The sequence below is a fragment of the Pleurodeles waltl genome, chromosome 2_2, assembly GCF_031143425.1.
Source record: "Pleurodeles waltl isolate 20211129_DDA chromosome 2_2, aPleWal1.hap1.20221129, whole genome shotgun sequence".
In the NCBI taxonomy this organism is placed as follows: Eukaryota; Metazoa; Chordata; class Amphibia; order Caudata; family Salamandridae; genus Pleurodeles; species Pleurodeles waltl.
The window spans coordinates 1,115,652,907-1,115,679,926 of NC_090439.1; the positions used below are offsets into that span (position 1 = coordinate 1,115,652,907).

The 27,020-nt window shown below is 45.3% G+C and overlaps 1 protein-coding gene across 1 annotated transcript in view; it reads right to left on the reverse strand.

Moving 5' to 3' along the window:
* Positions 1-27,020, reverse strand: part of LOC138282899 (GDP-L-fucose synthase-like) — a 70,636-nt gene that overhangs the window by 27,750 nt on the left and 15,866 nt on the right. Inside the window, exons 3-7 of the mRNA XM_069220910.1 lie at positions 21,782-21,896; positions 10,589-10,717; positions 8,974-9,047; positions 6,788-6,921; positions 6,093-6,157 (exon numbers count right to left, since the gene is read on the reverse strand). Coding sequence (XP_069077011.1) covers positions 6,093-6,157; positions 6,788-6,921; positions 8,974-9,047; positions 10,589-10,717; positions 21,782-21,896 — 517 coding nt within the window. The remainder of the gene's footprint in view (positions 1-6,092; positions 6,158-6,787; positions 6,922-8,973; positions 9,048-10,588; positions 10,718-21,781; positions 21,897-27,020) is intronic.

A 27,020-nucleotide genomic window follows, 5' to 3' on the forward strand; every position in this document is an offset into this window, starting at 1 on the left:
TCAACGGGGGTGACAGAGTATTTAAAAAAAATATGTTACTTTATGTTGGAAGAGACTGTTCCTTCTCTCCTTCCTCCTCAAACTCCCAGAAGGAAGCACACAGGCTTCAAGACTCCCCTCCAATCACGCTGCTGCTGGCAACAGCATGACAGCAGTGTCCTCATTGGTCTGAGCATCCTGCTTCGGCACTCAGACAGGAAGTAAGGCCCTGTGCACTTTACCCTCCCAGCTGTTCAATACAGCCGGGTGGAGAAATGAAAAGTGCGGTTTGGCAAGCCCAACATGGCCGGCCAAAGCATCATGCCCACTTATGTGCTCACAGCCCTCTTCCAGCCCAACCCCACCCTGCCCTAACAGTGCTCCAGAGGAAAAATAAAATGATAATAACGTTATGTTGTTATAATTTTATTTTTCCCTTTCTTCCACTGCATATAGCAGGGGGGCAAGGCTCCTCCGCCTTAGCTGAGAAGCCGCCGCAGATTGTCTGTGATATTATGAATTTAGCATGAAAATGGGTGAAAGTCAACACTGTCAGTTATCTACAATATCAATCTCAGCATTTCTTCAAAGCCTTGCATTTCTCCTTAGTAGGAATATATCGCTGAAGAAAACAAAGCTGGAGCATGGTTTGCAAGGAAATGGAAAACAACTTTGTTGAAACTAATTTCTTGCCCTAAGATGTCGTCATGGTATTGAAAAAACAGGTTTAATGGTCCAAATGACTGATGGGGGTGGAGATGTGACATTCAGGTGCACATTCAAATATGAAGTTGCCTGGTAAGCGCATTTTGTCTAGAAATGAACAAGAACTACTCCTATTTAATATCTGCTTGATAGACTAACACTGGCAGAGTCCTAGTGACAATCTATAAAATCTTAAGGACTTTTTGGAGGACTTTTATGGACAGCTTTTTTTGGACACCACACATTTTTAGGCAACTCTCCAGTTCAGTGCTGCACCATGTACTTCTGGCTACAGATTGTGCTGGTCACCAGTTCCCTACCCCGTTAATCCAACAAAAAGCTGCTGCTTCAACAGTCCGTCTTACACAAAAGCCTCTGTCTGGTCAAGTGCTCTTCTGTTTTGCAGCTATTTGTGAAGGGAAACTCTTGCTGCATAATTTCTTTGATGGGAAAGTGTAAAGAAATGGCTCCCTGTTGCAGTTACCCCCCACTTTTTGCCTGATACTGGTGCTGACTTGACTGAGAAGTATGCTGGGACCCTGCTAACCAGGCCCCAGCACCAGTGTTCCTTCACCTAAAATGTGCTTTTGATTCCACAATTGGCACACCCTGGCATCCAGATAAGTCCCTTGTAAGTGGTACCCCTGGTACCAAGGGCCCTGATGCCAAGGAAGGTCTCGAAGGGCTGCAGCATATCTTATGCCACCCTGGAGACCCCTCACTCAGCACAGACACCCTGCTTGCCAGCTTGTGTGTACTGGTGAGAACAAAACGAGTAAGTCGACATGGCACTCCCCTCAGGGTGCCATGCCAGCCCCTCACTGCCTATGCAGGTATAGATAAGTCACCCCTCTAGCAGGCCTTACAGCCCTAAGGCAGGGTGCACTATACCATAGGTGAGGGCACCAGTGCATGAGCACTGTGCCCCTACAGTGTCTAAGCAATACCTTAGACATTGTAAGTGCAGGGTAGCCATAAGAGTATATGGTCTGGGAGTCTGTTTTACACGAACTCCACAGCACCATAATGGCTACACTGAAAACTGGGAAGTTTGGTATCAAACTTCTCAGCACAATAAATGCACACTGATACCAGTGTACATTTTATTGTAAAATACACCCCAGAGGGCACCTTAGAGGTGCCCCCTGAAACCTTAACCAACTATCTGTGTAGGCTGACTGGTTCCAGCAGCCTGCCACACTAGAGACATGTTGCTGGCCCCATGGGGAGAGTGCCTTTGTCACTCTGAGGCCAGTAACAAAGCCTGCACTGGGTGGAGATGCTAACACCTCCCCCAGGCAGGAGCTGTCACACCTGGCGGTGAGCCTCAAAGGCTCACCCCTTTGTGCCAGCACCGCAGGACACTCCAGCTAGTGGAGTTGCCCGCCCCCTCCGGACCCGGCCCCCACTTTTGGCGGCAAGGCCGGAGAAAATAATGAGAAAAACAAGGAGGAGTCACTGGCCAGTCAGGACAGCCCCTAAGGTGTCCTGAGCTGAGGTGACTCTGACTTTTAGAAATCCTCCATCTTGCAGATGGAGGATTCCCCAATAGGATTAGGGATGTGACCCCCTCCCCTTGGGAGGAGGCACAAAGAGGGTGTACTCACCCTCAGGGCTAGTAGCCATTGGCTACTAACCCCCCAGACCTAAACACGCCCTTAAATTTAGTATTTAAGGGCTCCCCTGAACCGAAGAATTTAGATTCCTGCAACTTACCGAAGAAGAAGACTGCTGAGCTGAAAACCCCTGCAGAAGAAGAAAGAAGACACCAACTGCTTTGGCCCCAGTCCTACCGGCTTGTCTCCTGCTTTCTAAAGAACCCTGCTCCAGCAACACTTTCTCCAGGACCAGCGACCTCTGAATCTTCAGAGGACTGCCCTGCTTCCAAGAGACCAAGAAACTCCCGAGGACAGCGGTACTGCTCCAAAAAGACTGCAACTTTGTTTCGAAGGAGCAGATTTAAAGACCCCTGCAACTCCCCGCAAGAAGCGTGAGACTTGCAACACTGCACCCGGCGACCCCGACTCGACTGGTGGAGAACCAACACCTCAGGGAGGACCCTCCGGCGACTCCGAGTCCGTGAGTAACCAAAGTTGTCCCCCTTGAGCCCCCACAGGGACGCCTGCAGAGGGAATCCCGAGGTTCCCCCGGACTGCGACTGCCTGAACTCCATTTCCCGACAGCTGGAAAAGACCCTGCACCCGCAGCCCCCAGCACCTAAAGGAACGGAACTCCTGTGCAGGAGTGACCCCCAGGAAGCCCTCTCCCTTGCCCAGGAGGTGGCTACCCGAGGAGCCCCCCCCTTGCCTGCCTGCAACGCTGAAGAGATCCCTTGATCTCTCATTGATTTCCATTGAAAACCCGACGCTTGTTTCTACACTGCACCCGGCCGCCCCAGTGCCGCTGAGGGTGTACTTTTTGTGTGGACTTGTGCCCCTCCCGGTGCCCTACAAAACCCCCCTGGTCTGCCCTCCGAAGACACGGGTACTTACCTGCTGGTAGACCGGAACCGGGGCACCCCCTTCTCTCCATTGCAGCCTATGCGTTTTGGGCACCTCTTTGACCTCTGCACCTGACCGGCCCTGAGCTGCTGGTGTGGTAACTTTGGGGTTGCTCTGAACCCCCAACGGTGGGCTACCTTGGACCCAAACCTGAGACTGGTAAGTGATTTACTTACCTGACAAAACTAACAAAAACTTACCTCCCCCAGGAACTGTGAAAATTGCACTGTGTCCACTTTTAAAACAGCTTATTGTGTTTTATGTGAAAAGTATACATGCTAATGTAATGATTCAAAGTTCCTAAAGTACTTACCTGCAATACCTTTCAAATGAGATATTACATGTAGAATTTGAACCTGTGGTTCTTAAAATAAACTAAGAAAAGATATTTTTCTATAACAAAACCTATTGGCTGGATTTGTCTCTGAGTGTGTGTTCCTCATTTATTGCCTGTCTGTATGTACAACAAATGCTTAACACTACTCCTTTGATAAGCCTACTGCTCGACCACACTACCACAAAATAGAGCATTAGTATTATCTCTTTTTGCCACTATCTTACCTCTAAGGGGAACCCTTGGACTCTGTGCATACTATTCCTTACTTTGAAATAGTGCATACAGAGCCAACTTCCTACAGAAAGGATACGGAAGATACTCTCCAACTGTAAAAGCGGAGGTTCAGCCTTGATCCCAAAGTAGTTGAGTTGGAACAGGTTGGCTACAACACAATATGGTAGGCAGAAAATATTTACTTTTGCTATAAGGTGCACTAGTAGGACAGAAACGGATCATGATGCGGACTGACGTGCAAAAATTCTAACTTTATTCACAACCACATTTAGGTCTCTATTATAACACCTGATGTAACTATTCCGCATCTGCTTTGGACTGAGAAGAAAGATGACCAGTTTGAAAGAATTTGTTTGGTGAAGGACTGAGAAGTGGTGACTTCTGCTTCATCTTGAACCTCTGGAACTACAAGGCTCTTGAGCATTCAATATTCTAGGTACAAGTACAAAATGCTGCAGTTTGCCTCATCTGTGGGATGGAACATCATCCTGCACTCTAGAAATATATTCTGGCCCCACTGAAAGATAAACCGCTTTCAAAATACTCTGCCTCACGTTTAAATCTGGAAGGCCCACACCAGCATAGGTACGGAACAAAGTCCAAGAAATACAGCACCCTCAGAACTCTCCACTGTAACAACTCAATCTCCTCTCAACCCCTAGAACAAAATGCAAGAGCAGACATTTTAAGCGACTGGAGACAGTTATGGGTTAGCCTTCACAGCTCTTCTGCAGCTCCAACAACCTTTTGACCTTCATAAAAAAATTAAACTAAAACCTATTTTAAATCAGAGAAGCTCCACTTCTTTCTTCTCCTCGTCTGGTAATAACCGTTTGAGAACATTTACAATCCATTAAAGAAATAAGACTTTTTGCAAAATGGGATATGGCAGAATATGTCCACTAAAGGCCTCAGCATTGAGGCAATTCATGTTTCCGTAATCACCTTGGACGGTGCGTTATCCCCAAGGCAGCACATGGGCAGGATCAGACCCAAGTAGCATGATCTGCAGAAGAAGCACCCCAACCCTGAGCATCGAATGACTCTATTGTGTACAAGTTACTTGGAGCTGGTGGAGCAGTGCAACATCCATTCTGCAGCATGAATGCAATGTGTGCTGTTGTTCTGCTGCTACATATCGGACTGGAGTAATGCTGAACAAAGGTGTGTTCTCTAGAGGGCTTTAAGCACCCCAACAATGCTCTTCATCGATATACTTGGGGCAGTACCTGCAGTCAGTTCAGATCTGAATGGCAGTGTATGAAGATGAAGAGGTCTCTCTCTCCCCCATCACCTACTCCCCATCCCCCCCACACACATGCCCGATCGGTCAGCTCAGTATACAAGTGAGTTGGGGAGATGTGACAGATGAGCAAAGTACAACGGAGTTGCACCGTCTGTCCTGCCCATTGGGGCCAGTGTCACTGCCAGCTGGATTCAATGTACCGCAAGAGAAGTCTGTTAGATTTATCCCTGGATTGTACCCACTCAACTGCAACCTGAGGCAAACAAAAGCTAGCATCAAGTTGTCCAAAGGCAAGAGGGGTGCTGTTCCCCCACTTCTTCACAAAGGCTTACTAAATTTGCTTTAAGCCAGGTGTTTGCATGTGCACTAGTGATATCAGAATGCCAAGTAGCCATGTTGCATTATTATATTTCATCGGTCATCATAAAATAAAAAAACACAATGACCTCTCTCAGAACAGGTGGATACTGTGGTATACTCTAGGCCTTCCAATTCACCCTATCTGACAGGATTCCAGCTGAACCTCCACAATCAGCCTACCGACTGCTAAACACATTTAGGCTGACCACGGAGTTCAAGGTCATTACAGATGCTTTCTCCAGTCCTGAACGTTTCACGTATAACTCATTGTTCAATGGTGTGTAAGTCTGATTAGCTGAAAGGAAGAACAAGACTACAAGAGCCAGAATGCATTTAGTTATCACAGAATAGTCCACGCCTGGAAGCAGCATCTGTAACGACCTGGAACGAGGCACTCTAGAAGCATTTGATTGTAGTACATGCATAGTAGCAGTGGTAACTACAAAAGTAAAACAAGAGTTGCAGCCAGTAAATGACTCTTACACTTTGCCTTAAGGGTCCTTGGCATCACAGAGGTCTTTTCCTGTGGGTTCATTCTCTGTGTTTTCAGGGGTCATATTGGTTGGTTGCGCACTCAGATATGGCGCGGAGAGCAGATACAGACTGGATCGCAGATAAGAGACTGCAGATTTGCTGCTCTGGTAGTATGTGGGAAGTGCAATGGAAGATGGAGGATCTGCTTCAACGATATAAAACGGCGATGGCAACTCACACACAGACACCTACTTACCAAGGAGTAGATGAACTGTCTTCGGGGTTTCCCTGTACCCCAAATGGAAAGTGCGGTGCCATTTTCTGCAGACATTTAAAACAACATCTGTTAGTTATCTGTATGTTAACATGTTTCCAGAAAAAGTTTAAACTGAAAACCACTTCTTAAGACTATCCTAAAATAATAATGGTTTTCTTTTTACTTGTACATGCTTGTGGTTTTGCAACTTTCTAATGCAACGAACATGTCGTCTTCTAGAGGTTTAAATTGCCCAACATCCACAAATAGCAATGCATTATCCAAGAAAATTTCTCCCGAACAAATTGCACGGGATCACTCAAGCCCTCACGTGTGTCTGAAATTCATTCTGCAGTATTAGGACCGGTCCGATGTTCCCGCTCCCGGATTGCACGTGTGCAGAAGCAAGTAATTACATTTTACTGGCTGGAAACTCCAGCTGGCAAAAATCAATGAGGTTTTCACTGCAATAGCAGCTCAGTCACTGCACTTGTCCTCGTCCAACCTCTTTCTAGTGGAAGTGGGATAATGCAATGCTGATCCACCCCGCCCAGGGCACTTTACACCTTCTCTCCCTGACCATCCCCAAACCTGCATCATGATTTCCCCCCCCCCTCCCCCCCCCCCCACCTCACAGAGAAGCACCTGCTCTCATTTACCACCTGCTCAGTGCATCCATTAACTTAAATACTTACTCTTCGCCTGGTACACTTTGTGGATGAGCCCTGGAAGGACATGTCCGTCCTCAATGTTGAAGTTATCGTACGGCCCGAAGACATTGGTGGGAATCCCAGAGGTGAACTTGCAGCCATGCTGTTGAAAGTACGCCCTGAGTCAGGGAGCGGGGAAACAAGAGAAAGTCCGCTATATTAGACAAAGGAGGAGGTGCAAACAGACTGAGCCAAAGGAAGAGAAAGAAAACAGGGTAAAAAACTGCGGGCGTGAGTGGTTGGTGAGTGTCAGAAAGGCACTAACTGCACTTTCAGTTCTGTTGCTTCCACCCATCAACCTGATCTATGGAAACTGAAGAGAAAATGGGAGACTTCAAGGAATTGATTATATTGAGGACAGGTGGTTATTCACAGAAGACAACATAGTAATGTATCCCATTCACTACAGATGCAGTGCTACTTAACCTGTGCTTTTCACAAGATAGACGGTCCCTAGCGTCAAATATGGGATTCTAACCTGCTCATGAGAGCTAGACCCCTTAAGGAAGACGTAATTAGAAGACGTAAACTAAAAAAAAAAATAAAAAAAAAACAATAAAAAAAAAAAAACACATTAAATTGGAAGAATAGTTAATTATGTATGAAAAACAAAATGGAAGTAGGAAAATGCAGTTTGTTAGATTCCTGTTTGTGTTACGCTGATTGGTATTTTTGGTTCAAACAACTCTGTTGTATTATGTCATTGGATTTGTAAAGCACGGCTTATCACCCAGTAGGGTATCCAGACACTATGAATCTAAGGCCGTCACATACATGATAGGTTGAGATTATGAAATTTCTCAAAATGAAGCAAATGAAACAGAATAAATGTGTTTATGTGAAGTTACATCAACGCCTAAAGCAGCTGCACAGCATTTCTCCTTACACAAAACATTTTACTGCCTAAAAATATTTTTAGCAGGAATTTAACATTCTTTATGAGCTCAGTGCTCATCACCTGTTAGAAAGCCAATCACATTAAGTCTTTTTCCCTGGGGTGCATGTTATACACAGAGATGCAGAGTCTGGAAACAGAATGACCACAGGGCTCGGGTGGTGCCACTGTAAACTGCTGAGATAGTAGTGAAGGATGTCAAATGAACATGAATAGGCCAACATCTGAAAGGTGGGAGGGCTAAGCTCTTCGCCCTTGTCCTAGGTTAGTGAAAAAATCTGTGGAAGATGGAGGTGCCACATAAAAATACTTAACCGTTTGGATTTTGGATGAATAAAATGCAACTTTTAAAGCGCACAGCTACTCAAAGGAGTGTCCCAGCACTGTGCTTATTGCCCACCTCAAGGAATGTAGTCGGACAGTTTATTCTTGCTTAAAAAGCCCATTTTGTTTTGCATTTTCTTGAACAGATATCCGCAGGGTGTAACTCCAGAGGGAGTTAATTCCAGACAGATGGCCCAAGATAGGAGAAGGGCTGTCTTCAAATTCTAGTGCAGGGATTCTTAGGAATCCTAGCCAGAAGGATATAAGCCGACTGCATGGTTTCTAGAGGGGGCGTAAAAGCTGATTCTTGCCCTAAGGCTGCGTGCACCTGTATGATGAAGTGCCTTGTGGACTAAAACTAGTGCTTTAAAGGGGATTCTCTTCCTTACAGGGATCCAGTGAAGAGCATGGTGGTCTGGGGGTCATGCGAGTTCTGGGAGGCAGACTAAGAAGAATGCAGAACTTTCAGCCTGTTACACTGAGAAGTTGCACACTAGTAAGGAGTCCCAGGAAGCAGGCAGGAACAGGTACAGGTATTTACTCAGGAACTATTTCAAGGTAGGAATATCACAAAGTGCTACGGGTTAACCAGCTCAACTTTAAGCACCAAACTGAAAGGGACAGGGACACAGCACTCACGCTAATTAAGTCACACACTCCACACCAGGCTAGGCAAGAAGACAGGATATTACACAGCCTTTGATGGTCAAGCAGCTTAGTAAGTGCGATGCAGGCCTTTTGGGTAGCCTGCAAGTATGTAGCATAAGGCGTTGGCTCTCCTTGCTTCCTAATAGTAAGTTAATATCTCACCAGTATTAAGTATGTTCGATTATAACATGTACACAAAGAACCCTACATTGTTAACAAGCCAATGTGAACCACACCTCCCCACTTGGATTGATATGGAGTGTCCTGTAGCACCCAGTCCACGTCCGCGGTGTTAGGTCAGTACCTGTTCTGCACATCTATCATTCTCTTGGCGTAAGAATATCCGAAGTTAGACTCATGTGGTGGACCACTGTGAATCTGTTAAAAAAAAAAAAAAAAAAGAGAGAAGAGAAGCATTACTCAGTAAGTTTAGAAGCCACATGGCAAGTAGCGTTCAACATGGAGCGTAAGTGATTAAAGTGCAGATAATCAGTCAAATATATAAAACAACACAGTAGGTGGAGCCTAGCAAGACCAGTCACTGGAAGAGAAGCAGCAGACGTGCATTACAATGATCTTTTATGGGAGAAGAGGAAGTGCCATTGGATTGCAAGGATCTTCTCTGGGACATTTGATTACAAAGTATCCTATGGGAGAAGAGGCGCCAACATTATATACAAGGACGCTCAACAGAAGGACAGGCAACAATATTGGATTGCAAGGGTATTCTCTATGCAGAAAAGACAGCAAAGGCAAAGTCAAGGACGACCGCCCACAATTCTGGATTTATAATGAGCACAGATTTGTTGTAACTTATTGCAGATTTGTTCTCGCTCTGCCCTCACTGCTGGGCCCCTGACTGAGTGGCCATTTCACTATAACTGCATCTCAGCGGAGTTGTTGCGGGTGATGCAGTGGGCACCTGCATGGCGAGGCTCTACAGGGAAGCCTCACTAATTTCTTCATATATTAAGGCAGTCAGATCTGTGCTCTAAAGAGGTACAATAAGGCGTGAGTTTAAGGAGATTATTGGGGTTGGGTATGAGGACAAAGGGAAGATGAGAAGGTGTGTACCTGTGTGAATGTGAGTGACAATCTGACATCAGTAAACACAAAAGTGTTTGAAGAGGGGTGCCTGGAAGGTGGGCTGAAGACCATGGAATAGGGAGGTACAAGAAGGCGGAGGTATGCGACAGGCATGGGGAGGCTAAATATTGCAGACTCATTTTAATCACATTCAACAATGTAGACAACTGAGATGGCAGCTTCTGTGAGAATCATTGATGTACATTTCCACTTTTGCTTTTAGTTTCCCCAGCAGATGGCGCAGTGATCTTCTTTAGGAGGCAGTGCCAGGAGCGAGATTACAAGGATCTTCTTCAGGAGGCAGTGCCAGGACGGGATTACAAGGATCTTCTTCAGGAGGCAGTGCCAGGATGGGATTACAAGGATCTGCTGGCAGAGGCAGTGCCAGGACGGGGATTACATGGATGTCTTGGCGGACGCAGGGCCAGAACACAGACTGCAAGTAACTTCTCCTGGCAGATGCAGTACAGATGCTGCTACCCCCATTGGACTTCCTTGGCAGGAGCACATCAATGCAGATGCTGAGGGCTAATAGGGGGGCAGCGAGAGGAGAGGAGGGGTAGTGTGAAATACTAAAATTCAAAAAGAAATGCAGCAAGGGAATGACACAAGGATCCTCCTTCAAAAGATGGAGATACACGGTGGAGGCTTGGGGAGGGGGAGGGAGGGGACAATGATGTGCATTACAACTGGGCTAGAGTACATTAAGTAATCGCAACGAGAAGGAAGTGAAGGCAAGAAGCCTGGCGAGTACCACTTCATCACGGGGCAAGTGGACAGGTATCTATTACAGGAAAAAGGTGAAAGCCAAAGAGAAGAAGTAACCCGCTCACCATGGTCTCATCAATGGGGTAGCTGGTTTTATCTGGGAAGATGCAGGTGGACAGGCAGGAGACCACCTTCTGCACTTTCAGCTCGTACGCCGAGTGGAGGACGTTATCATTGATATGAACGTTGTTCCTCTACCAAAGAAAGAGAACATTAGACACAATGCATCTTCATTTTAAAACTACACTTGCAGATTTCTGCACACAGGCAAATCACAAAAATATTTACATCTTAGAATGTGAGGGAAAGAAACAACCCTTCCAAGATGTCTACATGTCCCTAACAGACAGTTCTAGGAACTGGTTTAGGCTGCAGAAATCTTTCACAGCCACACTGTAATTAAATTGTTTAATCCAGACTTTTACATTCATTTATAAGCAAATCTTTTTGTTTTGACCTCGACTTCTTGACTTTATAGCCTAGATTACACATGGCTGTGCTGGATCCTTGCTTTTGCTGTACTCGAAGACCCTGTACTGCTTACCACCGTCTCCAGCACCTCCTTGTCAAAACCACGATAACACAGTTAATTCCACTGCATCTCTTACTCTCTCCTGAGAGGCCTATCACAAACCAAACAATGATGGATTAACTTAAGCAATTCTCTTTAGGACACTGGTTTGTGAGCATGACCCATAATATGCACTACTAATTCCTTCCCCTAGTGCTAAAAACTTCCACAGGATGGATTCCCCAAATGTATTCCTCACTTTAGGAACATGACAGATAAACTAAAGCTACTCCAGGCAGAAGGACCAGTTTGAGGCTCTACTGTTACAGTGGCCAGGGCTGCTGGCTTCTGCAGGGTGACTTGGTAGGGAAGAAATATATGGTTAACTTCTAAGCTGTGGGTTTTAAAGTACTGAAGGTTAAGATATCCTCTAAAGCCAGACTCATAACAGTATACATATTTATAGAATTAAAATGATCAATTTAGAGTATTTTTTAGTTTTTTTACAGATGAAAATACCGTTCCTCATCAGACATTCTGGATGCACCCTCCTCTCTGCTGGACCCTAGCTTGCAATGCACTTAAGATGCACTTGAATACCTGGTTCTTCAAACAGGTTACACGCTGTAAACCAGAGGTGTGTTATCCTCGGAGCGTACATATCAAGCGGAAGAGCTGTGCTGAAAGCACAGGCTGGATTGGGAACAAGCTTGAAATCGGTTTGAGTGGTCAATAAATGTGTCACGCCACAGCTGCCACTTAGCCCCACGTCACTTGGGCCACCTACAAGCAGGCAAAGCATTTTAGTTAACAGCTCTATGCATGCTGGAACTAAAAAAGTGTACTTGGAGCGCGTTTAACCAAAGTCACAGTGTGAAACGTGCAGGCGGATAAACAGTGGGGACTGGCTGATGTCACACACGAGCCACGACACTGGACCACTTAGCAAATACGCAAAGCTACAAACACAAAACTCCAAATTCCAAGCAGAAGAATGTGGCTTTGTGAAGCTGTAACTAAATCCCAGTGGTCATGCGTTGAATGAAGCATAGGTTCTATGCCCAGGGGAGATCCTAAGGGACATCTCCTACCAAGATGACGGTGTGCAGCACAGTCATATGAGATTTATTCCACTGACCTCCAACCAGGGCCGGCTTTAGCGCTGGCGGCGCCCAATGCGACAATCTTTTGACTCACCTCGCCCCCCCACACCCCTCCAAAACCCCGACCTCCTCCTCGGATACCCTCACTACCACGTGGCAAAGTACACCTCATCTCTCCATAGCCCCTCTCACATACATTCATTTTTTTGTTTGTTTCAAATAGCTGGTAAAGGCTGGCTTCACTAATCCACTCGGCTATTCGCAAAGTACAGATCTGTTCCTTGCAGCTGGCACATTAACCCTCTACTCTACTTTATGGTGAGTGAAAACTGCCAGTAGACAAAACTCCGTCTCTCTCTTTAGCAAAAACATTAATCCCAAGAGTTAGCTTGACATTTTTATTGCTGCCTGAAAGCTGCTGGACGCACAAGAACCTGGGCAGCATGTGCTTTTAAAAATGGTATCTTATTGGTTATCACAGGGCCCCTCCTGAGGGCAGTGTCCAGTGCGGCCACACCTGTCGCATCGCCCTAAAGCCGCCCTGCCTCCAACCAGTGACCGTCGTCGACAACGCCCATGATGTATACAGGCAACTTATACATTTTATTACAACACTTTGCAGGCCAAATACCAATTAGCAGTTTGTAAGGCTGCGCCCACTCTAAACTACAACTTTCTGGGGAAAACAGGGGGCTTAATCTGGAAGCCAAGTCCAAAGAACTGCACCTCACAACCGGTCAAACATCACAGTGAGCTTCGCAGCACCGGATGAAATCCAAGTAGGGCACACTCAGCTCTACATCCTTCCAGATTCAATCAAACGAATGCCACTGACCTCAGGAACGATTCAGCTGCCGATGTGCAAAACATAATTATTAATCACGGCTATAATAAAAGATCGATGAGCAAACAGAGCAAAAACATGAGGAATCAATTCATTGACGAACACGTCTCCGAAGATGGCCACTTCTAATGCTGTTCCAAGGGTTGGCTTTCGCTGTCAACTCTTAGACTCTCCTGCCATCTTGTGCGCAGGATGTGAACTGCAGCGACATATTTTCACAGAGAAGAGAGCCCAACAGAAAATGCGGACCTCCCGCCACCCTTGGCCCCCAACAACTGCAACTTTCCTTACGCATCTATGTCTGAAAGATAAACATCTGCCAAACAGTAAAATCGGTTAGAAGTAACAACCGTTATATAGCACTTAAGTTGTGGTTTTAGATGGACATGTGGCTTTGGAGATCTCTTTCCTGCTCGAGCCCGACTTCCACTAGTAGAGGCGCCGTGTGTTGTGGTGACATCCTGCCTGACATGGTTACTATCTAGCATCCGCGTTACCCAGCACACTGTATGAATACGCGGTAACTCGAGGCAGTGCGTGTTTGAGAACCACAATTCACATCTACTGAGATGTCTGCTGGATGGATGCCAAGGGAACCATTTAATGTTGGCTATTCGTGTGCTGCTGTAAGGCTCGGACGCACGGGTTCTACGGAGATCCCCACGCACAGGTCCACCTGTCGTGTTGCGTGTGTGATAACAACCCTCAACTGGAGCGCTGAAGCATCAACCATGCTGGCTTCGTTGCAGGCCACCAGGGGTACAGACACAGGCAGCCAGGAAGGACTGCAACCACCTCATGCCTGCTCTGGAAGCTCTGCACTGGCTATCGGGGGTTTCTGCACCAGCCACTAAGCCTTTGGACCAGGGTCGTCTGTAGCGCTGGTGACGCCCGGTAAGACATTCTTTTTTGGAGGCCCCTGCTCTGTAAACACCAACTCATGACTTACGCCTCGGATTCCCTCACTACCACCCAGCAAAAGTGCCTCTCATCTCTCCATAGCCCCTCTCTCACATACATGTCATTGGTTTTAAAGTGCTGGTAAAGGGTGACATTACTAATCCACTCAGCTATCCACACAAAATACAGATCTGTAGTTTGCAGCAGGCAGATTAACTCTATGTACTTTATGCCCAGTCAAAACTGCCTCTAGACAAAACTCCGATCTCTCGCTCCAGCAGGAACATTAATCCCAAGAGTTATCTTGACATTTTTATTACTGCCTGAAAGCTGGACACACAAGGAACTGTGCAGCAGGTGCTTTATATTGTAAGTTATTGCTACACACGGCGCCACCCCCGGAGGTCAGAGCTCCCCCTCCATGTACGCGCCCAGTGCGGTCGCACCTGTTGCACCGCCCTAAAGCTGGCCCTGCTTCTGAGGAAAAGACCACAAACACCTGCAGAATTTAGGTACACACTGTACCCCTGCCAGAAACCGCTGCTCTTCGTATGACAATTTGACTCAATTAACGTTGGTGAGAGCATGAAACACGGACACTTAACCAGAGGGGTACAAGGCCCCGGACTGGGACGCCCAAAAACGCTCCTTGAGATATAAAGCATTGCCTTTTTTCGTTCTAGAGAACCCCACCAAAAGCTGATCGTCCGCTCAGTGTTCTTCGCTACGATCAAAGTAAAAGCTGAGAGTTGTTTTGGGATCAAAGCAATGGGGCATCTCCTCATCGTTAGAGGAGTGAGGTGGAGCACAGAATGCCGCAAGGGTGCAGTTTTGACTGACATGGAAAAGTGTCACAACACTGGGTTGAAATGATCCTCGTGTCTGCTGAACCAGTTTGTCTGGGAAGAAGGTAGTGTATGGTGGATTGACACAGAGCCTGGAGATTGGTCACTCGCTGTGCTGAAGTGATGACGACGAGGAACACAGTCTTGATCGTGAAGAGCCATAAGGGATAGCTGTGAAGTGGCTCAAAGGGCGTGCACATCAAATACGCATGGACCAGATTAAGGTCCCAATAGGGCCTTACAAAGGAAAAGGGGAAACATGTGTTGTATCTCTTTCAAAAACTGCATCACAACCAGTGACTTAAACAATGAAGGCTGATCTGGCAATCGCACAGAGGCTTAACTGTACCCAAAGTAAAGCCTTTCTGGTCAAGAGACAGAAAAATAACAGAACGGCTGATAACTTGGCCTGGAATGGGGTAACTGACTTGTTCTGCACCTGCTAAACAAAGGAGGGGGAGAAGGAGGGTTAAAGGGGAGGGTCTATCCTCCTTGAAGCTTCAGTAAACGTATTTAGAGACCCAACCCAGAGGAGAAAAAAAACTTTCACAGAAAAAAAAGTTTTTTTGTTAGAAAAATCCTCACCCACCAGGGTTACCCCTTGGTGGCATGCTTCATCATTGGGTTTCTTCCCGTTCTGCTGCAGAATGAGGTGTGCTGCGAACGACGGGCCACGGCAAGGTCTGCTACACCTAGTCACGAATTTGCACAGTCAGGCATATACTGTTTTCACCGTTGGATGCCTGGCTGCCAAAATGACCTCAACCACTTCCGAAGGAAGGTTGAAGGTGTTCAGCTGCTGCCCCTCAATGTCCAGGCATGAAGATGGAGATTACAAAGGCACATGTGCAGAACCCTGTCCTGTTGCTGTGACTGCAGCACGAAAAGTGAACACATGCTCAAGTCCAGGAGTTCTGGATACCATACCCTACATGCCCAATCTGGTGTCACTAGGATGACTTGGGGCCCAGTCAGTCAGTCCTGATCTATTTGAGAACTCAAGCAGGAGTGGAATCGGCAGAAAGGCATACAGGAGTCTCGAGCTCCACTTGAGGTGGAAAACGTCTCCAAGCAAGAGATGCCCTAGAAACTCCAATGCACACAAGTGCTGGCATTGCGAGTTCTCAGTGGTGGCAAATAGATCACGCCAAGGTTCTCCCCATTCGTGGAAGAGGCCCTACGCCACCTGCGGGTGTAATTGCCACTTACGATCTGCTAGGTGAGACAGCGAGTTTGCCCACCATGGCGTTAAAAGACCCGACCAGATGGTTTGCCTTTATGGTCCAACCATTTCCAGAGATGCAGCACGTCCTGGTACAGGATCCAGGACTGTAACCCAACCTGTTTGTTGCAATGCCACATAATGGTGGTGTTGTCTGTGAGCACCTGAACCAGCCTCTTCTTGATCGATGGAAGGAAGGCTTTCAGCACCCAGTGGATAACCCTCAGCTCCAGAAGGATGATGTGGAGCTGGGACTCAGCCAGAGAAGAAATGCCTCTGATCTCCACCTTTCCCAGATGGCCACCCTAACACAAAAGTGATGCATCGGTCACCACTGTCAGTTCTGGGTAGAGGGGTCTCCCGACAACCCAATCGCAGTCAAGCAACCACTACTGTAGGTCTTTCACAGTATCTACTGGAACATCAGATCTCATTGCAAAGCCTGCATATGTCACCCAGCGTGCTCTACTAGCAGGACACAGAAGGCCATCAGTCCCAGCAGCCTCAGAGTCGACCTCACTAAAAACAAAGACAGAGATTGAAAGATTGAGATCATGGCTAGAGTTCCCTTGACTCTCTTTCCCGTGGGAAAGGCACCCGTTCCATTTCCAGAATGGCTCAGAGGAAGGGGAGCATCTGAGGAGGAGTCGGGTGTGACTTTGGGATCATGATTGTGAACCGCAAAGATGATAGAAGGTTTGCAGTAGTCTGCAGGTGTTTGACGACTGCCTGGAGTGAGCCTGCCTTCAACAGCCAGCTGTTCAGGTAGGGGAAGACTGTCACCCGTGGCCTCCAAGGGTGTGCTGCTACAACTTCCATCACTTTTGTGAACACCCAAGTGGCGCAGGTGAGACCTAAGGAGAGAACAGCAAACTGAAAATGCTCCTTTCCCACTAGAAACCGCAGGTAGAGTCAATAGGACGGCAGGACAGGAAGTGAAAAGAGGCATCCAGTAGTATAACGCAACCATCCAGTCTTCAGGGTCGAGAGCAGACAAGACCTGGGCCAGGGTGAGCATTTTGAATTTCTCCTTTAGGAAGAAGGCGTTGAGAGAGCACAGGTTTAAAATTGGAAGAAGGCCTTCGTCCTTCTTGGGCACCAGAAAGTTGTGGGAAGAAGAACCACGTCCTCCTTCTGGTGCTAGCACTCTCTCAACAGTCCCTTTGGCCAAAAGGGCTTGCAGTTCATATTGCAAAATAGTGATGGTCCTCAGTCAGCCGCTTGAGGGGGGAAATAGTGGAAGGTATGGAGGAGGTGAGAGGAAGGGTAAGGCATAACCTCTGAGAAAGTTTGCACAACCCACCTGACCAGCGTTCTAGCCTGCAAACCTGGGAAGAATTGGTGGATTCTGCCTCCCACCATATGGGCACGCTCAACAGGTACAGACGTCCCATCAAGGAACCGACTACCTTTCAATCCCATAGGTCGTACTGCATTATTTAAAATCATGTGCCTCCTCCTATTTATACATTATGTCCAAAAATCCTCATCTAATCCCGCGGTGTGGTTCCGTTTCCTAATTTATAAACGTACCTCCTTTATGTGGGCCAGAAAGCCCCATCGCATGGCATTTACTACAGCGTGTGAATCTGCCTTTGATATTGGACTGGGTGTGTCAGATGTCTATGCCTATTAATGGTGGCACTTTTAGTGGCCATAAATGAATGGTGTATGGGGGGTGGGGGTGAGGTTATGATGACCCAGCCTATCGCCTTGAAGGCTTTGATGGGCTCCGTGATCTATTCTACGGCAGGCGCATGGCCATATTCATCCCGTCATGTACCTGTATGGATGTGATGTGCTGGAGATCCTCTGGGATCATCGCGTGACAGGCCTGACTCCCCCCCCCCAACAAGTGTCCAGCCTCGAGGGCTTTGTCCACTGGGACCGCATCGAGATTACATAAAGCATATTGCTTCAGCATGACACTATTATGACATGCGTTGCAATGTCCACAAGGAAAGAAACCTTGTAGATTATGTTATCTAAGTTGAGGGATAGTAGTAATATCATTAGATCTTAAAATATCATGTAAAAAGCAATATGCTTTATGAAAACCTGGGAAAGTTAGGCAAATCAATCAATTTATAACATGTAGTACTCCATTTGTGATCTATATACTTGAATGCCCATGTTTAAGATGGTATGTTGGCAGTACCAAACGCACTGTTAAGAAACAGGTTTTGGAACATATGCGAGCTATCACATCTACAGACGAACACTACCCGGTAACGAGGCACTTCAAAGATAAACACAATTCTGACTGCACTCTGTTATCCTATTTTGGTATTGAACATGTTCCTTCATATCACAGAGGAGGTAATAGAGAATTGACATTGAGGAAAAAAAAAAAAAGTGTCAAAATACATCTTAGATTTAGAGACTAAGATACCAAAAGGATTGAATACGGGTGAAGAACTGAACTCCCATTTATATGATAATTAATGAGATAATGAAAGTCCAGATAGGTTCTTGTGAATTGATCATTAATGGATTTTGGGTTGTTGTGAATCATCTGAGTGTACAAATAGTGGATTCTAGTGTGTTTAATTAAGCTTATGAATTAATTTTTTGCGTTTAGAAGATGACTTGATTTGTATATATGTGGTGGTTATTTATTTATATATTTTTTCAGATATAATGGGTCGGATGGAAAACTACTGCGCCCTGCTTGCCAACGCTTTCTCTATATTGCACGTTATTATTGGGTGATATTTCTTTGCAGATTCACGGATAAGAAAATTAATTTTATTCATATTGTTATGGTTAGTCTGTCCTATTATTATTGACCCTTAGTATAAATTTGCGAGTACATATGTTAGGATCAGTACTGGGTCCTTTTGGGTTAGGAATTCTGGCTTAGAGGGTGTGTTTTTCATTGCTTGTCTTTATTTCCATTTGGGCTTGAATTGACGATATTTCATTATTTATATTATGGTCCAGTGGAGTATAAACTTTGTAATGTTACACTTCCCCCCCTTTTTGGACAATATATTTTAACATTCATATATAAAGTACCAGGATATGATAATTGCAGTAGGTTTAATATTATGGGTCAGACAAGCTATTATTTTTGAATATGCAATGTGGTAGTGGTCTGTTTGTTTCTTTTAGTTATATGTTTTTGTCTCATCTCTGTCTATGAAATGATAGTATTTAGCAAATGCTTATTGGTGGTAATTATCACGTGACCAAGGCTGCTGTGTCAGTCGAAACGCATTGTGTTTGTGATTAAATGATTTTTCTTTTCCTTGAGCCCAGAGTGTGCGAACAGCATTCTTTTCTTTCGATAATATGTGTGTGTTATTACCTGAGCTAAAGAGCTTGATTAATGGAGATGACAGGGGGTGTGGAGGAACAAAACTGCACCAATGGGTAATTAATTGAACAGAGGGCGAGGGAGCTGGGGAAGGGCCCCAGACTGGAACACACAGTTCATGAACAGTGGATTAAAGGCTACATGGGTGAAATAGGCTTGCCATTAACAGAAGCAAGCAAGTCTAATCTGTGTGGCAAGAAAACAGGATGCCACTGGAGTTTGTAGGGTTGGTACAGGAAAATTTAGTGGTGGGTGGGATGGGTGAGGGGGGTGGGGAGCAGGCTGACCATGACATGAATACAGCAGTCTATCCCCATTTGGCCTGGAAGATTAAAGAGGCGGTGAATGTAATCCTGCACTATTAAATTATGGAAGGGGAAGGAATTGGGCCACGTGAACTTTAACTTCATTATTCTAAAAAGAAGCTCAAGTACTAATAAAAGAAGCTAAAGTACTATTTATGAACACATTTCTGCTCTAGTTCACACAATATGACAGTGTCTACACCCATGACTTATTCGCAAGTTTAATTGTGTCCGATGACTAATCGGCTTGGTCCTGTGGCATTATCTTTCCTCAATTTGTGAGCTATTATATTCTGCACCTCTGTTGATTAGGTTGTTGCTTACTAGTCTTGTTCATTCCCTCCGAGCATTTGTAAAGCGCTCTGGTACCATCACGGGTCATGTTTGAGCTATAGAAACGTTTAGAACTACATTTTAAAAAAAGATAAAAAATGAAGTAAATAGAGGTGTTCACTTAGCATATGGAGGGGGGAGTGTATCGCAGACGTCACCTGGCAGGCCCAATCTCACCTATGTAGGGGCAGGTGAGGGGACTATGTGCTCAAAGGACAAGGAGCATGTAAAGACCTCCAACACTCATGTATACGAAGGAGATGCGAGCAATGCCCGGGTTACTGAGTAGTGCACACAAGGGGCAAAAAGCTCATAATCCCTACTACTCCTCCATGTGCGTAGAAGTCCCTAATATGCACATGGAGGAGTAGCAATGAGGGAAGAGAAAAGTGGAGGGAAGGTGGGGGTGGAGAAACTTGGTTGGAAGGGAGAGAAATTGGGCAGGAAGGGTGACTAACAAACAGGTCCACATGGGGAAGAAAAATCAGAAAAATGGCCCACGCCATGCATACGGAGGGAGTTGTGGGATAGGTGTGCCCGTCTGGCCACATAGCTGACATGGGCTCACATGACAGGGAGCGCATAAAGAGGAGCTGCAATCACGGATACAGAGTAAGGTGAAGGGGTACTGGGCAGGAGTATGCACCAGATCAGACCTGCAGGAGGGGGCTAATACACAGCAGCCCCAGTCATGCTGATACAGGTCACCAGGCAGATCATATAGCAGAGCGCCTGTAAGAGCTACATTCACTACTCATCAGGAGGGTGGTGGGTGAGGAATGAGAAAACGGTGGAAAAGGTTGGGGCACTCATAAAACAGCATACACAGCCACAAGCTGTCAGTCAAAGTCTGAAATAACCCACAATATTTGAGAGAGGAGGCGGCATATGTTCTCCCCAAAGAGTAGGGTGAAATCAGAAGTCTTCAGTCTCCTTGCCGCTCTTTCTGCAGCGCCTATGGAGAAGGGTGCAAACATGAGGCGTGGCAGCCGGTCCTCACTGGGTCTCGCGCATGCATTTGTGGACAGATTGTCATTGCATGAATCACCTCCGCCATGGAAGGAGTCAGGAATATCGCTTGTGCTTATCCCTCTTAACTTTGTCTTATTTTCCTTAGTTATTTTTTGTTGGAAGATGGAGATAAAATTTCCCCTTAACTGCTGTAAGGACAATGATGTGTTGAGCATCAATTCACAGTTTTTTCTTGATGGAACTCAATAAGGAGAATGGATTATTTTGCTCTAGTTAGTTTGTTACACTGCAATGTGACTGGGCTCAATAGGAGAAACTGGATGGCACAAGGCTGAAGTTGCTCCATTCCCATTAAATCGAAATTCAGATTCACCCATAAAATTAGCTGAACCACATCCTGAGCTACTTCCCTCAAACTAAACCCCACAAAGTGGCCAATCACCTCTGCTCAGAAAGAAGCATTTATCCCCAGTGCCATCTGCCTTCAGAAGTGGGCAACAATGTTCCTAACACCACAGATCTAAATCTACCCACTGTAGGAAGAAGACTGTGGTGCGCTCACAAAGTTGTATGCCTAGCACAACTCAATAGAGACAGCATTGCAAAAAAAAAAAAAGTTAAACAAGGTTTTAAATAAAAATGAAGCTAATTAACAGTGCAAAAGTAGAGAGAGGAAAAACACATGGGTTGGAAAACCTAGTTAAAAAAAAAAAAAAAAAATAACAAAAAAAAAGTAACAGCACTGCCCTATATCAAAGAATACTGAAACATGCTGCCATGACACCAGGGGTATTTTTGGAATGCACGCATGATGTCACACTGTCATCTGCTTGTGTTCCTACTTTCTCCGAGTGTGAGGATCTTTCCCGTCATCATCCCAGCCTTGCAAAAGGTAAGCACTTACCCAGAAGTCCAGGTTGTACTTCATGTTCCTGAAGAGGCCGCCCACCATCGCAGCCAAGTGGATGACATGGGTAGGTTTGTGCTTGTCAAACAGTGCCTTGGTATCTGCTGCATTACTGGTGATGGACAAAACAAATACCATAGTCAGACTAGTAGCTATCAGGTACACTCATTTCCCAATTACATCCCCATAGGTGGTGCCCCCAACATCAAACAGAAGTCCCAAGGAAGAAATCATGGCCTCTCTTAGGCCCACCCTTACAGTAGTTATACAATATTAAGCAATGACCAGAGGCCTGTGAGGTTTCTCAGATAATGACAAGAGGCTGTGAGGTTTCTCAGGTAATGACAAGAGTCTGAGGTTTCCAAGGTTTCGGTAGCTCATCCAGTGAGGAAGGTTATCTTCGGAGGGATGCCCCATAGCCGGAGTATGCCAACTTAGAGCTTAAGAACTTTGGAAGCCATGCTAACACTCAAAAAGCAAAGGGGACCTAGTTTCCCAAATAGCAATTGTTAATTCACTGCTTTCGTACCCTTTGCATGCGAGGCACACTGGCTTGTGCAAGGGGCCCTGCAGAAATGACTGATCCTTGTTAAGGATGATACAGAAGACAAATGAATGCACAAACAGGTGTACAGGTGGTGAAGTAAAAAAGCCCAGGGCACATGGACCCAAGTATCACACCCCCAAATAGGACTTCATGCTTAAGTCCAGGGGTTAAAATTAAATGGTGCAATCAGACAATGGGTTTGTTTTCTTATTGAGCAGCATTGACAATTCGCTAAGAAGTGGTTTAAATAGTAGCCAGGACTGTACATAGGTGAGGGACATGGAGTGGTTACCATAGTTTAGAATAATGGATGTTCTATAGATTTTCTTTTTATTAGTTGCTTGATTGTAATAGTGTGAAGACACACAAATAACACATTTAGTTAAGTAGTGCTTTTACATCTCTCACTACCAGAATATTACAGGCTAAATATATACATATTTATAACAGAGAGGGGACAGTAGTCAGTATTGTTTGGAGTTGAAAAGGTGACTTTTCGGACCTATTTTCAGCTCTCTTAATGAGGGAATAGCACATGTGCAGTGTAAGGAAGTTCCATTGCAAAGGGCCTAGAAGGTGGAACTACTGGATCTTTGAGATGGCACTAGGTGGTCTGGGTTTAGGTAGAAGGTTGAGGTTGAAGGACCATAGGTAAGATAAACCCATGTGTTCCACTCATACTGATGTATATGCTCTATGTACAGATTAAAAAGAGTGATGTTGAGTACAGAGCATTGTGGGAAACTCAATGAGAGGGCAACCACACTATAAAACAATTTGTCCAATTTTCACCTGGTTAGACATATAAGTGGTGAGCACCCTCAATGCCAATGTTATACTTTGAGACTCCTCCTTAGAAAGGAATGATTTATAGTATTAAATGCTGTTGAGAGTTTAAGGACCACAGAGTAGGGAGCTGCCAGAGACGAGGATATGAAGTGTTTCAGCTACTACTTGAAACAGGAGAATTTCAGAGCAGCATCTCTCTCCAAACCCTAACTGGATATGGTTGAAAAGATCATTTTGAGCAATAAGCTGTGTATGTTGCATAGTAATGCAAATCACTAGCACTTTCGCCAAAACTGCAGCACTAAGACCGGATCAAAATTGTTGAAATCTGCTTTACCTGCTGTTTCTTCAGTAGAGTGAAGTCTTGCCCAATTAATACTCTTTGGTAAAGAAAGAGGTTCACTAACTGTTTAAAGTAAGGCACAAGTTGGTATAATGTGTATCTGGTAATGTACTTCAGAATCAAGTCGATTAAATGATTAGAAGGCTTAACTTTTCGAATAATTTTCAAAAGGCCATTCTTTGAAAGCATCAAATGTAAGTAATTTTGATTTGGTTTTGCATGTGAGATTTGAGATATTCCAGGAGTCTTCGAGGTGGGGAAGTGAAAGTTTGATGGTGTTGACTGGCGAATTCTTCAGCTTTGCGAGCAGCATTCTCAAACTTATTTGGGGTGTGAATGGACTTGTTTTATGCCTCTATGTCGAAGAACTGTTTTGGGTGCTTCTTGGTGGTGATGGTCAGAGATTTAAGGTAGCTGTGCTAAGTCTTTAAGATATTTTCCAAGTAATACCTTCTTCTCAAAGCCATATGGTTTTATAAGTTGATGAGAAAGGCATCTGTTCCCACTTGTTTTCCAGTGTTGATAATCACTTTCTTTCATTAAAGAGGTCACTTGAGGAGGGGTGTGGCCAAGATGGCGACCGCGTCGGACGCTAATTAGAGAGCTCTGCACTGGGCCCAGTAAAATATCGTGTTTACCGTAGCAGAAGGGCCCCGCTGTTGCAGTGCGGAGACCCAAAGCGCCCAGGGAGGTTACCTATGCAATTTGCTTGAATCAGCAGCACAAAGGGCTGCACAGCCGGACTCGTCAGACCCTGGGCCGACGACACACTGTGCAAGGCAGTACCGACCCCACAGTCCGCAGGTGGTGCCCGGCTCGGTTGAGCCCTGAGTGTGTCAGTGGGGAACTGATGGATGATTGGTAAAGCCAGACCGGACCATTGCAAGACAGAGGTGGCTGTGCAGGCGGCGTGGGATCAACGCCCGACCATCCATGGTTCGGAAGCAGACCACGTGAGGAACCACAGGATACGCTTGCCGCAGCAGACGGATCGTGATCCAAACAAGACCGTATGGATCCATCTGTGCTCGTTTGAGGACGAAAGACACAAGGTGAGACGAGCTCTGCAACCGCTTTCAGCCACAACGGCTCACTGGGGGCATATAGAAAGCGCGAGGAATAGGAGGAGGCCATTGACCACGTAGCAAAGACTCGCGGGTGGTAGTGGTGAGACCCCGGAGCAATGGCAAACGAACAGGGAGTGTCTGGTGTGCTGGTAAAGACTGCATGGACAACCAGGAAGATTTGGTGGCGCACAGAGAGGACGCCGTGGTCTAGCCCGGAGATCCTTCACAACGTGGGGCATTGTGGAGCTATGGTGGAGGCGAGCACCTTAGTCCCTTTAGACATTTGACTAACACCCTGCCTGATGGGAAATACTTGATAAGCAGTAACTAACACTGCTGTTTGGGTTTTACAGTCAGCGCACCCAGAGGTGGCTAAGGGGCTCAATAGACTATTACGGTGTGACTGTGTAGGGTAGGTCTCCCTTCGCTACACCCTCCCCCACCTGTAACGCCATGGGAAAGACATGTCCTACCAAAACAGCGGGAGACGCAGTGGTGCCAGATGATGTCTCCACATCAGAACTACCCCCACACTTGGATAACTTTCGGCATCTTGAATCCACACTCAGCCACTCCGAGAAGATCCTACATGCTATACTAGACACCAAAACCTCACTAGAGGCCAAATTTACTCATACTAGACACCAAAACCTCACTAGAGGCCAAATTTACTCAATGTCCTTGGATGTGTTTTGCCGTCCACATTCCCCGAGTACCCTCGATCTGGATACTCTCCCTTCGCTACCAATCGCAGACAATTCTTCCTGCCACAACACACAGTCCCACAAATTTTATGTTTTTCACATGATGGTTATGTTTACTGTTTGTGAAAGATGATTATAAGCTTGTGTCACGAGACAGCCTTTGAAAGAACACTGGCTATACACTGTCTAGTTATATGCGGCTCGGTGCCGTTAGCGTTAATGAAGGATTGTTCATTGAAGTGTTCTAATGTAAAGACTCGAATATCATTGATAAACTAATAAACATAAAAAAGGAGGAGGTCACTTGAGAACCAGTGAGAAGAATATTTAAGCCTTTTTTTCCCCTTTATGTTTGAGAGGCCCAAAATTGTTGGAAACTTCAAACACATAATTAAGGTTGCAGGTGTTTTTTTGTTTGTTTGACCATTGCTTTCATGTGATTGTGGACTATTGAGAATGGGATGAGGAAGTATTAGGATTATTATGGGTTTTTTTCTATGCTAGGTATTCCTCGTTTAGCTTACACAGGTTACCTGCATTTCATTTGTCATTTTTCTTTGAAACAGTAAACAAGAATGCTTGAATATATTCATAATATTTAATATGAGCTAACTTTTCAGTTCTAAGTAATTGTTATTAAGCTGTGAACAATGTTTCATGTAAAAATGATAATTGTATGTTGTTTATTGTTATTGCTCACAGGCTTGCAAAATGAAAACAAGAGGGTATCAGGCCACTTTTTGCTAATTGTTTATCTTGAAAGATTCAATAACAACTAAATGTAAAATAAACTAAGCACATTGTGTGAAGGGCTAGAGAGGAACTTTGTGCCGGGCAACAAATCATGCAGAATCTTATCACCTAGTTTGGCTGAAGGCTAACGAAAAGGCACTCAGCCTTCACTTTCTGAGCTTATCAGCCCAGCTGCCAGCACAAGATGAGAATAGTAGGCTCTATTATCATATTGAATATGAAGCCTTATTGCCCAATAAGGTATGTGGGCGTGAACCGCCTCCAAAACTCAAATTAGCTGTTCTTTTTGGTGTTAAGAAAAGCTTAGTAAACAGAAGAATGGGGTGGATTGTTAAAAGGTTATACAGTAAATATGTTGGAGTGTTTGTTGCTGTTTGTAATTTTAGTAAACGTTGTAGCTACCATTCTGTTTATCATTGTTGTAGGGTCAATTTAACATAAGATTTTGACTTTTAAATAACATCTTTAAACTGTATATGTTAATTCCTAGTGCTCTGAGGTGTGTTATTCCTTAATGAAAGAAGGTTTAGAATCCACTTACTATCACAGTAATATCTTATGAAATTGATCATTATCTGGAACATCGCACTCAAATTTTGCTCAGTGGATTGATGGGTGGCATTAACAAAGGTCGGCAGAGAAAGGGGTTCTGAGGGTGAAGGAGAAGGGCAAGGTAAAGTCATACTTGCAGCCACGTTACAATAGTGTCCTGGGGTGAGATAGAGTTTAAGACGATGGATGACAGTAAAAGTGCTGTCAGGAAATGTTTTGTGATGCATGAAAAAGTGGTCAAACGAGGCGAGGAAGCATAATTCAGAAGGAGAGTTTTGATTATCGTTTGGAAATGTACGTGCCTGCTGAGGTATGCGCATGTGCAGTCTACCTAAGAGCAGTATGATTAACAATGGTGGACGCTTACCACCAGGAAAAGTAATAAGTCCGAAAGCAGCCATGAAGAGTAATGAAATAGACAGGATTGGCAGTGAGGTGGAATGTCACATTAGCAAAAGTGGCCTACAGTACTGAAAGGAGG